The 14,266-nt window shown below is 52.9% G+C and overlaps 6 protein-coding genes across 6 annotated transcripts; 2 read left to right on the top strand and 4 right to left on the bottom strand.

Annotated features, from left to right (window-relative positions):
• Nucleotides 1-1,990: 1,990 nt before the first annotated feature.
• Nucleotides 1,991-2,551, top strand: PHYSODRAFT_500300 (hypothetical protein; the record flags this gene model as incomplete). The annotated part of the gene is made up of 1 exon (XM_009529582.1): nucleotides 1,991-2,551. A coding segment is annotated over one exon (561 nt), but the record flags the coding sequence as incomplete, so codon positions are not given.
• A 1,530-nt stretch (nucleotides 2,552-4,081) lies between these two features.
• Nucleotides 4,082-4,246, bottom strand: PHYSODRAFT_502987 (hypothetical protein; the record flags this gene model as incomplete). Its single annotated transcript, XM_009529581.1, has 1 exon — nucleotides 4,082-4,246. A coding segment is annotated over one exon (165 nt), but the record flags the coding sequence as incomplete, so codon positions are not given.
• A 335-nt stretch (nucleotides 4,247-4,581) lies between these two features.
• On the top strand, nucleotides 4,582-5,976 carry PHYSODRAFT_301321 (hypothetical protein; the record flags this gene model as incomplete). Its single annotated transcript, XM_009529580.1, has 4 exons — nucleotides 4,582-4,710; nucleotides 4,791-5,069; nucleotides 5,126-5,446; nucleotides 5,521-5,976. 4 exons carry the CDS (start codon nucleotides 4,582-4,584, stop codon nucleotides 5,974-5,976), a joined length of 1,185 nt encoding a protein of 394 aa, XP_009527875.1.
• Nucleotides 5,977-6,316: 340 nt separating this feature from the next.
• PHYSODRAFT_332552 (hypothetical protein) lies at nucleotides 6,317-6,640 on the bottom strand (the record flags this gene model as incomplete). The annotated part of the gene is made up of 1 exon (XM_009529579.1): nucleotides 6,317-6,640. One exon carries the CDS (start codon nucleotides 6,638-6,640, stop codon nucleotides 6,317-6,319), a length of 324 nt encoding a protein of 107 aa, XP_009527874.1.
• PHYSODRAFT_502632 (hypothetical protein) lies at nucleotides 6,637-7,269 on the bottom strand (the record flags this gene model as incomplete). The annotated part of the gene is made up of 1 exon (XM_009529578.1): nucleotides 6,637-7,269. A coding segment is annotated over one exon (633 nt), but the record flags the coding sequence as incomplete, so codon positions are not given.
• A 1,490-nt stretch (nucleotides 7,270-8,759) lies between these two features.
• PHYSODRAFT_332551 (hypothetical protein) lies at nucleotides 8,760-12,870 on the bottom strand (the record flags this gene model as incomplete). The annotated part of the gene is made up of 7 exons (XM_009529577.1): nucleotides 8,760-10,145; nucleotides 10,230-10,946; nucleotides 10,976-11,232; nucleotides 11,320-11,499; nucleotides 11,599-12,364; nucleotides 12,397-12,605; nucleotides 12,663-12,870. 7 exons carry the CDS (start codon nucleotides 12,868-12,870, stop codon nucleotides 8,760-8,762), a joined length of 3,723 nt encoding a protein of 1,240 aa, XP_009527872.1.
• Nucleotides 12,871-14,266: the final 1,396 nt, after the last annotated feature.

Below are 14,266 nucleotides of genomic sequence, written 5' to 3'. Positions count from 1 at the left end.
ACCGGAGTCTATGCTAGTTTTAGCTTATATTCGATTAACGGAGCAATATATCAAACCGTTTGCTTGATATACTGAAACCTAGTAAAAAAAAATCTCAATATTGACTTATCAAAGTCAATAACGATATGATATACTAAAATCTAGATAAGCATGTCAATGTCGAGATCTCTGAATCAACCATGACACCTCTATACTAAGAACTATACAAACATGTCAGTGTTGACGAGCCCGCGAAGCCACGTTGTCGTGGTTGGCCATACAAAATTCAATACGCATAGCCACGTGGCAACAATCACCATTGCTTCGTGATATCACACTGAAATCCACAGATTCACGCTCATTCGGCAGAGTAGCCATATCACCGGAGCACCATTGATGTTCTTGTCGTCACGTAGGTCTCGCAGGGAACAGAGAGACCGAGTAGTAAACTAGTCCAAGCTTTTGATAGTGTGTTACCTTCGGTTCGGCATGTTTTGAAGTCCACTTCAGCATGAAAGTGGCGCTCTCTAGCTCGTCTACCCGCCTCCAACGCATCCATCTCCTTACGTTGGAGCTACGAATTTGGAAGGCGTCAAACTTGCATTTGGCGTGGAGCTACCCAAGCGAGCACGATATCGTGCTGGCAACATCAAGAGTTACAGTAGCCTGCCATCGAGCAGCGGAAGCATGAATCAACGCGCTGTGCAGGAATGACAGAGGTGAATCGATGTACACCATATAACAAGCCGCATCACGGACTCAGTGACTTCCTCACATGCAGTACGTCTTCCTCATATTCGAACGGTCTTGTACGGCCACGGCTTCACCCGCAGGATACAATAACACTCTAGATACTGAACGGATTGCTTATTGACCAGGATTCTGGGTATTATCTCTCCCACGCTGACAGACTATCACGACAGGCAGGCTTGCTGCCTCAGCGTCCGCAAGCTCGCGAGGAACTGTCCCCGCCGCTGCCACACAGGGTCATCCCGATCAGAAAAAAATACGATGATACCAAATGTGAGTATATTAAGTACTCTGCTCACGTATCACAACATTCTGGTTTGGATTCTCTACAGATGGAGATATCTCGAATTTTAGGAAAAAATAGGCCAAGGTTTTTTCCAGTTGAGTCTTGAACCAGCTCAGTATTACTCACATAGCCGGCATTTGATTGGATAACTCTGACCAATGAGATTGAAACCTAATGGAACCCAAAGGGTCGGTGCCGGCCGCTGGGGCCTTGCTTACCCTACCCCACAAGTATACAAATTTCTAGATGTATCTTATCCCTGCAAAATCGGGATAAGAGCGGTCGCCGGTGGGTTAAACCATGCCTTTGACAGCAAGCCGACGGTCTCCATCTAAATAAACTCGTGTCAGTACCAATACATCACTATGGACAATTTCTGTTGCGTACTTGGGAGAAAATGTACTCGAACAAAATCCGCATTGCGGCTTAATTCCTCGAGGGGGTGCTTAATTAGCCCCACTGGCTCAGGTTTAAGAGGGAGAGGCACCCTCTCCACCTCGCGGAGCTGCTGCCGAAGCGCTTCGTATACAATGGTAAGCTTGGGTCCTCCATATCAAACTAAAGAACCTTACGGTACCTTCAAGTCGTTGAAATGCCTCGGACGCGCGCCGGCTGCGCTGGTCTCCTACGCGCTTGGCGCGGTGCTTGACCCATGAGCGCTCCCGAATCTCGCGCCGGTTGTCGCGCACTTTAATTCCCTTGCATTTCACTGCGTGCTTGGAGAATTCGTGCGCGATATTCCATTGCCACACTTCTCGCACAGCTTCTTCGCCGCGCTGCCGTGCGGAGCCCTGGCCATTTCGGTTTTTGGTGCAGCGACCAATTATCGTGTGCTTACTGGCTGATATTATATTTTCGCATATTCGGTTTTGATTGGCTGAAATATTTTTGCATGGGATTATTTTGGGGTTGCGCTGGCAATCCTATAATCTTCACCATCTCGCGGACGAATAAACCCCGATCAATGCCTAAAAGCACCTCTGCAATTGGGTGGACTTTGCTACGAAGACGAAAGCCCACGTATGGAGCGATGAAGACTACGTATTCCCTGCTCGTACTGGTCTCCGTAAGAAAGCTCTTAGAAGCGACGACGATACCACCGGCTGCGAAAAAGTGGTCATTGGGTGGGGTAAGAAAATAGGAGAACAGAGTTTTATCACGCTACTCAACTGCATCGTGGGTACGCTGAACCGAAAGGGACAATCGACACCGGGTTACGTTGCGAAGCATTGGTACAACAGTTGGTTCACGTCACACACATTTCGCCGAGGAGGGGCTCAATACCGCTTTATGTACGCAAAACCAGCACGGCGCTGGTCGTTACGGATGATCAAGTGGTGGGCCGGCTGGAGTGTTTCGGAATCGACGGAGACGCTGGTGCGCTACCTTCTGGATCTGACTGTTCAAACCGAGGACAGTGAACTCGCAGACTGTTTGGACCGGACAAGAGTTATCTGCACGGTTGTCCAAGCGCTCCTTATGAGGCTAGCAGAAACATCGAAGAAGGGCCCGTTTTCAAGGGCATTCGGCAACTAGAGACACTAATGCTCGAGGCTAAATCTCAGATTAGCCAGCTGAAAGGTTTGGTTACGTCTGGGACCTTGCCCAGTCTGTCACAAGCGACTGCACGCAAAGATATACCTCCAGGTGCCGCCTCGAATAGGCAAGCGCTCAGTCCTGCGGTTCCAGCGGCTAGAGACTGGAGTCACCTATGCCTGATGTGGTGGTTTCCGGACACCTCGGTGCACTTGTTCAAGCCTCTTTCAGAATGGACGCAAGCCGAGAGAATCAATGCTGGTGTAGCGCGCAGCTGGTTCAGCGCTGCCTAATTGCTCGGTGATGATGTCGCCGTGTTCGCTAAACTGACGGGCGAGTCCGATAAAATGCGCTGGGAGAGGGCCGTACTTCCTGTATTTCGCAGCTACTACGCCCAGCACTATAGCGGAGCGGAAGAATCGGCCACTGAGCATACGTTTACGATTTCGAAGCTGGCTACATTTGTCAGGAAAGACCGCAAGCTTCGCACAAACGCAGCGTGCCCGCAAAAGAGTTGCCGGAATACTCTACGTACCTATAACTCTAATCACGTACTAACCAGTACGAACTCGTAGATAGTTGTATGAACTCGTACTCTTTAGTATGAACACTTCGTACTCTTTGGTATGAACTCGAACCTTTTGGTATGAACTCGTACGTTTTGGTATGAACGTGTGGTACATTTAAGCAGCCTACAGAGATGAAAAACTCGTAGAGTTCATCTGTCTTATGTCTGGCTTCTATAGCACGCCCCACTACTTGTCACTCGTACTAGCTGCGTGCTTGGCCTTGATGAAGGACGCTTTGTACTCCTGGAAGGTAGCACATGGCCCAACCCGCTCGAGTTTCGCGATACCTGCTTTCAACTTGGTCACTTGGGCTGTGTGTGCGGCTTTGGCCTTCTCCTTTCCAGCATGCAATTCAGCAAGATGGTGATCTTTCGCTCTCAAGTACCGCTCCACCTTCTTGCGATTGGCACGGAAGTTGGTCACCAACGTCTCATAGTCGTACTCAGCACGAGGTTTTGCTTTACGTGCGTTGGATACGCGGCGCCGCTCGTTCATATACTCAACATCCGTCACTGCGTCAAGTTCGATTTGAAGCCTCATCTCGGTGTCCGCCGTAAGTCCATTCCCAAACACGGTGAAAGCCTTAGCCGTCGTTCTCCAGTAGTTCATCAACTTATCAGTCTCCTCTCCAAATTTGCTGATTTGGCCGCGAAGCTTGTCGGGGTGAAGAACGAAAATCGCCACCCGGTAGAGCTCTCTAGGAGAAACCATCGATGGACCGCGGCCGTGCTGTGCCTTGCAACGTGCCTTCAGCTCCGCGAGGAAATGGGCAAATAGGTCCGGATCCAAACTGACACCATAGAGCAGATCCTCGGCGTCCTTTGCTTTGGGTAATGGCGTTCAAGCTGTTTTCTCCATTTCCTCAACATCCACGCCCTGAGCCTCGCGCTCAGTAATCTGCTTACGAGCCACAACATATTCCGCATGTTAGATTTACCAATAATTGATATCATTCTAACAATTATGCACCTTCCAGGTGGCGGAATTGGTCGTACACGCGCTTTTCCTGTAGCTTCTGGGGGATTTTGTCCTTGTTCTTCGCGTAGGAATCGCGGTTTATAGCCGTGCGCGACTTCGGAGGCTTCTTCTTCCCGCACACTTTGCGGTGCTTGGCCATGTTCGACTTCTACACGAGCTTAGGGAACGTAGGGCACTTGCACTTCGGTGGACCGTCACCGCCCTCCATTTCCGACCAATTTCTACGACTGAGAGCCGGAATTCCCATTCAGGATTCCTCGATGCTTAGTGGTCAATATTATTTTTGGCTGATCTCGCATATGATTGGCTGAAATAAAATGTTATTTAGCGTTATTTTAGTAGGACTTCGTTGGAGCTGTGCGATTTTGAGTAGGGCTAGGTATATTTGATGACGCCGAATCAGAACCTGTTCCCCAACGAACAGTGCCCAGTATCCTGTAGATTCAGATTTAGGGTAAGGGTAAAGTCATTTTTCGCCCTGTAATGGATACAATCGCACCAGCGGCATCCGACACCTGCGGCTCAACTGTCAACTATGGCACTCATTATCAAAACTACCGCGAAGCCCTCTGCTCTACTCGTGCGACAAGCTCACAGCGCACGTGCGACAACGTAGGTTTGGTCCCATGAAATTTATTCCATCACAATTTGATTGACGTAATTTTTAATTGATCTTATCTTTCCGATATTAGAATGGCTACAACTGCGAACCCTGCCTGTACGACTTTGGTCCGATAATCTGCAGCGCCACCTGCTTAAGCGTTGCCGAGGTCTCCCAAGCTTGCCTCGCGAGCTCTGCCAGAAGTACTGGCAGTGGATATAGGGCAACCGCCACCACTTTGCTCGGCACCAGGCATCCAAACGGTGCCGAACGCTCACGGAGCTCGTCGAGCATCTCGACCGCGTGGCGCATGCACGGCGAGAGCGGGACGCCGCATGGCACCGCCGGCGGCGTAATCAAGATTCGCGCCGTGTGGATCACGTCTCAACTGATGTGCAAGCGGACGAATCTGCGCATTTCGACCAGCTGCTAGAGAGCGACGATGATGTTGAAGGTCGTGATTACGCTATTGCACCCCCTGACAGCGTAAACGCTTCTCCATCTGTGGATGGCCAAGACGAGACCATGGAGAGCCTACTCGACTGGGCCAATTTCGAGTTCGAGGAGCTGGCAACCAATGCCTCACCAGTTTTGGATGTCGAATTGGAATTGTCGACCTCGACAGCTGCGGTTGGGCAAGAGTGCAGTGGTAACGACATTGTGGCGAACACTGTGCAGCCGCGTGATGGTGTGACTGATTGCCTGATATGTATATGCCCCCTTCGCGGCCAAGATACGGGGGTGAAGGTGAGAAGGCCATCTGGGTGTGCGAAAGTTGCCGCCAGCCTATCCACCGACACTGCGTGCTGAAAAGTCTTCAGCATGACCCAAGATGCGCCAACTGCCGCGCTGCGGTGCAAATTGATGTTGATGAGGATGAGGTAGTGGTGGTGAAGCATGTTCCCGCCCCTCCAACGTGCTTCGTCTGCAACAATGCCATCACTGGTATCGTACTGGAGGGGTCGCAGTGCGACCACAAACTGGACTACGAATGTCTGATATCCTACAACAGGACGTATTTGGGCCTGACTAGGCACAGAGATCTCCTCTGTCCTGAGTGCAAGTTCCCGTTTCCTGTTAACCTATTCGACAGCGACAGTGAAGGCGACGACCACCAACCAGACCAAGCATTCGAATACGATGGGTCATACGAATCGGAGGAATCGGCTTCCGACGCAGTGGAAAGAACTGCCAGCAGCTCAGAGGAGTACCACCCAAGCGACTTCAACAGCGAGTTGGATGACTCCGACGATGATTACCACTCAGGCGATGACTAGGAAGCTGAAGAGGATCAGATTCATAAGTGCATAACAAATACACAATTGGATATGACATTTTCGTATGGTTGAAAGTGTACTGGTTCAAATAGTACAATTGAGGACGACAGTACAATTGAGGACGACAGTATAAATGAGGACGATAGTACAAATGAGGACGATAGTACAAATGAGGACGACAGTACAAATGAGGACGACCTATACTACTACCGCCATCGGTTACGAATAGCTGCTAGAATCTTGTTCACCGTCAGCTCCCCGTGCACGCACCTCTTGAATGCTTCTTCAAACAGGTTCTCATCGCCGTTGAATTCGTCTCGGATATACTCAGCGATAATCTTCATCCGCGATAACCGCGAGCGGTGTACCTTCCGCTCATGTGGAAGCATGCTCGGTTCTGATGGCACGCTGGGTTGGCCTTCCAATACTGGTTGACGTAGTCACGGCACGAGTTTGCGTCAGGCAGCTCGGAGACTAAGCTCAACGTGTCTATCGGCTCATCGGAAGCTGTACCGGGTGTCGCCTGCTCCTCATGACCATGTACCGTGTCTTGCGCCAAGCTTTGGCTACTGGCGATGTTCTGGACCATGTCACGCAACCCTTGAACCAACGTCTTCAGCTCATCAACTGCGCGAAGTGAAACGTCCGCAGAACCATCGCTCATTGCACTACCTGTATTTCCTCGCAATCGTCTGTCTCTGCCTGCGAGCTTCCGTACTCAATATCCCTGATACTTTCAAGCGATGCGGAAGAGCATGACACCGCGTCGGGCACCAACGAGTCACCAAGTTGGTTTTCTTCGCGATCGAGGACATCGTCCAAAAGATACCTCGTAACTGTCTCAGCTTTCTCACTGGGCGCCCAGCCCGCCCACCACTTTACAAGCTTCAACGACCATCGGCGCTTCTCTGGTGCAAACATGAACCTGTACTGGGCACCCCCGCGCCGGAAACAGTGCGATGTGAACCAGATTTCGTCGCCGAGCAAATTCCGGCTGATCCCAGCCGCCTCAGCAACGATGTTCAGCACCTGCGTGAAATTGGTGTCGGACATCGGCGATCCCCATTTTACACAGACGTTTGCAAAGGAGGTAGTCTTGGTAGAAGCGGTCGCACCGGGCTTTCGTTTTTTACTGCAGCCACGTGGGATCTTCGTCAGCGATGGGAAAGCACAGTCACTATCGCACCATGAATGGTGTAGTTTTGTCCGCGCGTATGCGAACCACCTCTCCAGGTACGTCAACGCCTCGGCAGCGCGTTCCTCTTTCGGCAGATGGTGCAGCGAATACGTCCGACTGGCGAGTGGGTCGTGGTCTGTCTTTCGGCCACGAATGGTAATGCAGCCGAAGCGGATCTCTGTGCCGTTTGCACGGGATTAACGTTGCAGTCCGAGCTGGATGTCGCCTTTCTTCATGAGCAGAACTTCGTTGATACGACACATTCCATAGAAGCTGAGCGAGCAGACCGCTGAGAACCAAATCCTCATAGTCTCGTTCAACATTGAGTTGGACTCCAGGAAGGCCATCATCTTCGTGAGCATTTGAGGCGAGGCCGATGAAACCTTTGTCGCCCAGGGGGGGGGGTTCGTATAGCGCAGCCCAAGACTGTTCCCCAGGGGTAGACCCAGAGAATCGACTTGAGAGTCAACAGCAAGAAGATAGACCCAGAGATTCGCAGCCGCAAAGCTTTAAACCCTGAGAATCACACTCCTTGGTTGGCGTGGGTACCTTGTGTAATCCCTGTCGGATCGTTTGTCTTCGACGGAACGGCACTCCACCGGTTGAAAATGTAGCCTCGAAGAAGTGCGGAAGCGCACGTCTACTTCAGAACGCACCTCCACACCAAAAGGCAAACCCAGAGAATCAGATCCCCCGAAACCCAGAATATCACGAATTCAGGGTCCAGGATTTCAGTCAACTCTGGGACTTGGAACTCAGAAGACACCTTACCCAAATGCCCTCTTAGCTCGATAAAACCAACAAATACAGAGTATACAAACACTACAACTAGCCGTCACTTATTCTTTTGGACCCTTGGACGGTGGGTCACACACACTAGGCTCACTCGAGTCTGAAATTCAGGGGCCTAGCTCCCCTGAGACTCACACAAACGCGCACCACCTCCAATAAAGGAGGAAAATACAATCACTATCAGTTACCTTCCCTTCACACAAGCAGTCAATACAAAATCCTGCTAAGTCGAAGCTCACAATATTCACAGTCGCACCGGTATCCAGGAGAACTCTCGTCCGGCAGTCGTTCACAGCACCATGCACCATCGCCACATCACGTTTCTTTGGGTCAGGATCATTGTTTCCCACCATCCGTAGCGCTCTCCAGGGTTCAGCTTGTACTCCACAATTTCTTCAGAGTTCACCGACCCAGAGTTCGCTTGTTCAAGATGCTGATTTTCAGGGGAAGTCATGAAATCCTGAGTCAAAGTAGTCATGCATTGTTGGTTATCTTGGGTTCTTGTTCTCAGCTCCGGGCCTACATACACTAGAACACATAACTCTGGGGCCTTCTTCAGCCCGGCGCGTACTGGGTCCCCACCCAGCGGCTTATTGGTTTGACGGTCTCCCAGAGTTTGCTTCGCCATCCAGGCGTTTATCCAGGATTTGGCTCGGCATATCCTTCAGTGCACCTTGGCGGGCGAGTTTCTTCACAGCTTCCAGTGTCTTCCAGTCTTCACACGGTTTCCCGAGATGCAGTTTGCCACAGTTCTCGCACGGTTGCGCGCGACACAAGTGAGTCGGATGACCCACTTCCAGGCAGCGATCACACTTCACGTCTTTCCAGCAGTTTTCCTCTGGGTGCCCCACTTGCCGCACTTCTCGCAGAACTTGTCCCAATTCGGGTTTTCGCGGCGAGGGGAACGGAATCCAGAGTTCGTGTTCGGTCCTGATTGGGCGTTCGGTGGACGCCATCCCATGTTATCCATCACACGATAGACCTCGTTCGTCAGCGTCTGAGTCCACTCGGCACCCTTCATACTCGCCAGACTCCCAGCGCTAGGCGTAGAAGCTTCTTCTCCAGAGATCTCACGAGTTGACCCTGAATTCGCGCTCGTGCTTCGGGCTGAAACTCTGGGTTCGTCCGTGATTTCCTGGAAACGCGCGTGAATTTCAGGGTCTTCGTCGGACTCAGAGTCAGAGACATCACCCCTAGTCACATACGCACGTCCTTGTCGCTTCGGCTTGAAACGTCCCTGAGGAATGTTGTCGGCACGAAAGTCACGAACTCTGGGTGGCGGAGCGTCATGGTCGCTGCGGCTCCAGACATCTTCGTCCTGTTCCAGGGCGTACTCTAGATCAGCGATACTCCTGAATCTCTGGCCCTGCAGCGACGTCTTGAGGCGCGTGTCCCTGAGTTTCATGATGAACCTCCGGATATGTTTCCCCAGGCGCTTCGAAGGCTTGCGAAAGTCAATGTCAGCCTTCCCAGCGGCGGAATTCAGACGATAAAAGAAATCCAGGGCGCTCTCTGAGTTCTTCATCTCCATCGTGAAGTAACGTTCAGAGTACGACGAGCGCGCTTTGCAGTACTTCTTCCTGAATGTAGACACCAACTCCTTCCAGTCACGCTGAGTGTGTTTGGGCAACTGGTTGAAGCAGTCACGCGCAGCTCCCGAGAGTTTGAACTTGAGTTCCTGAATTCGCATCTTCGTAGACCAACCTCCCTGAGCCGCCATGTTCGCAAAACGCTTCCACCAATGCACGCGTTCCCTGAGTGACGCCATAGTATCGAACTCACCCAGAGTATTCGAGTTGATGTACGGTCTGAACGTCAGGAGCGTAGTGCCAGCTTGAGCCGTAGAGGCCGTCGTCAGGTTAACCCCAGGGTTCCCGTCCGAACTGTCATCCGAACTCTCAGAGGACGAGTCATCATCGCTGGAATCGGAGCTTGGATCTGAGTCAGAGGGTGGATTGACATCCTGACGCTTCTTCTTCTTCTGCTGGTGTTTCTTGGGTGCAGAGCGCTTGGAGTCTGTTTTAGAGTCCTGCGAGGCCTTAGAGGTCGCTGTTCTCCTGGGATCCGACGTCTTCCCCAGAGACACAGGCTCGAGCTTGACATCCTGCGTCACCTTGGTCTCCGTAGCGCCATGTCCCCGCTTGACGCGCGCGATTCTGCCGGAAGTGTCGGCGGAAGTCTGCGCGAGGGTCGCTCTTAGCTGGGAGGCGGCGACTTAGGAAGTGTTCTTCGGATCAGCTGTCTCCTGTCTCTGGCCTGTGACACTTGCGTTTCCGTTGATTACGCCACTGGATTCTTGGGGTCGGGTTGCGACTTCAGGGTTCTGAGCCACTGACGACCTCACATTTGTTGCCAAATCAGGGGCGCCGGTTGCGCGACGCGCTTGAATTTGGGCCAATGTTGCACGAAGGTCGCGCACTTGGCCGGCGTGGAAGCGCTGGATATTCTCGGAAGACTCCCGCTCTCGCTCTTTCTCCGCCTCAAGTTCTTGGACCTGCTCCATAGTTGACAGTTGTTCCTTCCAACCGGCGTAGGTCTCGGAAACCGAGCGCGCGCGCTCCGAGTCGGCTTCGGCTTCGTGCTGTTGCCAGCGCTCGGCGTAGGCGGCATCCAGGCGCTCACGCTCAAGACGTACAGCTTCCGTGATACTCTGGGTCATCCCCTGAGTTTCAGTGGAACACTGGGTCTGGCGAGCCTCCACGTCCTGCGCACGCCGTTCCGCTTCTCCTCGGGCGATCTCAGCGTGGACCAAGCGATCCGTAAGTTCCTGGATCTGGCGACGCGCGTCCAGGTCACGTTGTTCCCTGAGGCGCTCGCGCTCCAAGGCATCCAGGCGTTCTCTGGCGAGAAACTCGCGTTGCTCCTGTTCCATGCGGGCCTGCCACTCCTGCTGTTGTCGCAAGACGTTCAGCTCGATTGGGCGGGCCCAGACCTCGCGGACACGGACGAAACTGACCCAAGATTCCTGGATCCACTCGAGCGGCTCGACGCAGATGATTTTCTGGATTTCGTCGAGCGTCGAGAGCGCACCTCGCTCTTAGAGCTCTGGTGTTGACTCCGCTCATCGGCGCTGACATCCCTTGGACCACCAAATCCAGCAATCGAGGCAGAAACCCTGAGTTTCGGCTCGGAAGTCGTGGCTGAAATCCTGGGGAGACCGGCCTTCCTGGGTGCGATCTCTGCGTCAGAGTGCACCGACGATGCCATCTCAACGTCACCTTGGTCGACTGACACAATACGCGACGGGATGACTGTCCGGGTAACCTGAAATCCAAGATCACCGGCAGCTGCAAAGCCACCGGTACTCTGAGCCACAAGCGCTAGAGCTCCAACTCGTTGTCCAAGCGACATCATCGACGAAGACTAAGAGCTACCATAAGACGTTTGAACGCCCGAGGCAGTACTCTCATCCGAAGCGCGCGAGGTACCGATGACACTCGGCACCGCGCCTGGGGTAGCTTCCTTGGCTTCCGCCTCCAGAGAATCACGTCCATTGGACATGGAGTTCAGGGGAGTGGAATTCTGAAGCGAGGCACCAGTCGAAGACTTGTACGCTGGAAGAGAGGACAGCGACGGTGTAGACAGCGCGGATGGCGTTGACGGGACTTGTGGTCGAGGCGGTCCATGCTAAGTACGCTTGGATCGTGGCTCACCATCACTCGACCCTCGTGGGCTCCGTGAAATCCTGAGTCCAGTGACTCTGAATCTCAGGACAAACTGTCGGCCCAGTAGATCCGCATCGTAGTCCGTCATCAATAGATCATCGTCTCCATCTTCCTTGTGGTAGTCCAGTCTTGGTGCTTGCTCTTGGGCGCTTGGTGCGGCGTGATCTTCAGAGTTTACCCTGAAAGGCACACCAGCTATCACCAATCTCCACTCGACCAGTTCCACGGCGATGAAATTCTGGGTTTCCTCCATGATAGAGCGCACCAGACTTTCTGGAATCCTGGAAGCACGCGTCAAAGACCAGCCAGGGATCAAATTGACAAACTCAAATCCGGCTTCGAAGAACAGAGTCTGCAGAATGGCGACGCACTCGCGGGTGGTCATGATACTCTGGGGAATCGTAGTCGCCATGAGATCCTGAGCAGTTCCGACGCCCCACCGGGCGAGGTGAAACTCAGGGATCCAGGCTTCATCTTGATCCTCCAGAGACAAACGCCACTTGAGGTAGTCTCCCGTTGCGTACGCGGCCGCGAAGTACGAGTTGGCATCCGGTTTCGGAGTCAGCCACTCATAAACGACACTTGGTGGCGTCACCTTCCCAGGATTCACCTCTTCCCAGCGTCCAACTTCACGTCGAACGTACAGCACCATGCTCCCGGCGTCCAACGCCGCTGCTCCCGATTCCGGAGCAGGCGCAGCAGCTTCCCGGATGTCGCTTTCAGGCGTGCCGCTTGCGAACTTGGCGCTGAAACTCTGGGTTCAGGTGGTGCGAACCCAGAATTCACCTTGGAACTCTGAGTCTTCGCCTCCTCCTTCGCTCGCACGGGCTCCGACTTCACTTCCACAACAGACTCGTCCGAAGATGAGACCAAGTCAACCACCTCCGGGGGCTCAACCGCATTGGCGCCTCCCTCAGACGCCTGAACACCACCCTCGCGGGTGTGCTCCTCTGGGACTTCAGGAATCCGCGACCCAGAATTCACCTCCGTCGAACCTTGGAACCCAGGGGAAACTTATTCCTCCTGAGTTTGCGATCCAGCAGCAGGCTGACCTTGGACTGCAGACGCCTCGACGTCCCCACCTTGCACTGCCTCGCTCTCGCGAGCAGCCTTCTTCGCCTTCCGAGCGTCGCGGACGACTGTTTCCAGGTCCTTGTGCTCCTCAGGCTCCATACCTTGAACACGACGCGACTGACGTGACGCCTCAGTACGTCCTCCGTCACCGCGTCCACTCTTCTTCGCCCCTCGTCCTCCAGGCATCTTGGTAGCTTGAAGTTGACGGGCACTCAACACTTCTTCAACACTTGATTCCCGTGAAATCCTCGACAATCGATTCCGGGCACGCGTACCAGCTGAGGCGAGGCCGATGAAACCTTTGTCGCCCAGGGGGGGGGGTTCGTATAGCGCAGCCCAAGACTGTTCCCCAGGGGTAGACCCAGAGAATCGACTTGAGAGTCAACAGCAAGAAGATAGACCCAGAGATTCGCAGCCGCAAAGCTTTAAACCCTGAGAATCACACTCCTTGGTTGGCGTGGGTACCTTGTGTAATCCCTGTCGGATCGTTTGTCTTCGACGGAACGGCACTCCACCGGTTGAAAATGTAGCCTCGAAGAAGTGCGGAAGCGCACGTCTACTTCAGAACGCACCTCCACACCAAAAGGCAAACCCAGAGAATCAGATCCCCCGAAACCCAGAATATCACGAATTCAGGGTCCAGGATTTCAGTCAACTCTGGGACTTGGAACTCAGAAGACACCTTACCCAAATGCCCTCTTAGCTCGATAAAACCAACAAATACAGAGTATACAAACACTACAACTAGCCGTCACTTATTCTTTTGGACCCTTGGACGGTGGGTCACACACACTAGGCTCACTCGAGTCTGAAATTCAGGGGCCTAGCTCCCCTGAGACTCACACAAACGCGCACCACCTCCAATAAAGGAGGAAAATACAATCACTATCAGTTACCTTCCCTTCACACAAGCAGTCAATACAAAATCCTGGAGGCGACTACCTAGCACCCCCAGAATACCCTCTGAATAATATGAAATGGGCTACCACGTGCACAGCAAGTGACCCAACTAGGATATGGAATAGATGGATCACCCCAGGAAGCTCAGGGCCGTCGCTGGCACCACCTAACTGGACTTGAGTTTGATGGAGCTCACACAGACGGCTGTCCTTCGCCGTTGATGTGCCCTTAGCGTCCCGCGGTCGTAGTCTCGGGTCCTCCGGATTTCCGTCGGCAGGCTTGACCGAAGTCACTTGCGCAGTACAGGGTAAAAGGAACTCTGTTTGGCTTTTATCAGCTACTTCTCTCTCTCTCTTCTTCGGGCAAATATCTTCTGTTCACTATGCTTGGGGTCAAAATGTCTTGTCTTGAGTATACCTTGGGATCAGCGGTCCAATCTTGCGATCGGCTTGCGAATCCATTGTCGCACGGCGTCGAAAGTGACAATTGTGGGTCCTTAGACTTGGTTTAGTATGGTACAGGACTTCCTCTCGACTCCTCGAAAGTATCCAGTCTGTGCATCCATGACGGTTCTTCAAGGTCACGCATCATTTTGATTGCAGACTGCCTTCGAACTGACTCGAATCCCTGAAAACCAGGTGACACTCAGGGTCATCTTCTGAAATCCTGGGAATTCTGAGGA

Source organism: Phytophthora sojae, assembly GCF_000149755.1.
Source record: "Phytophthora sojae unplaced genomic scaffold PHYSOscaffold_4, whole genome shotgun sequence".
NCBI classification, from domain to species: Eukaryota; Oomycota; class Peronosporomycetes; order Peronosporales; family Peronosporaceae; genus Phytophthora; species Phytophthora sojae.
The sequence above is the reverse complement of the archived record's forward strand: the minus strand, read 5'-3'. Positions and strand labels throughout refer to the sequence as shown.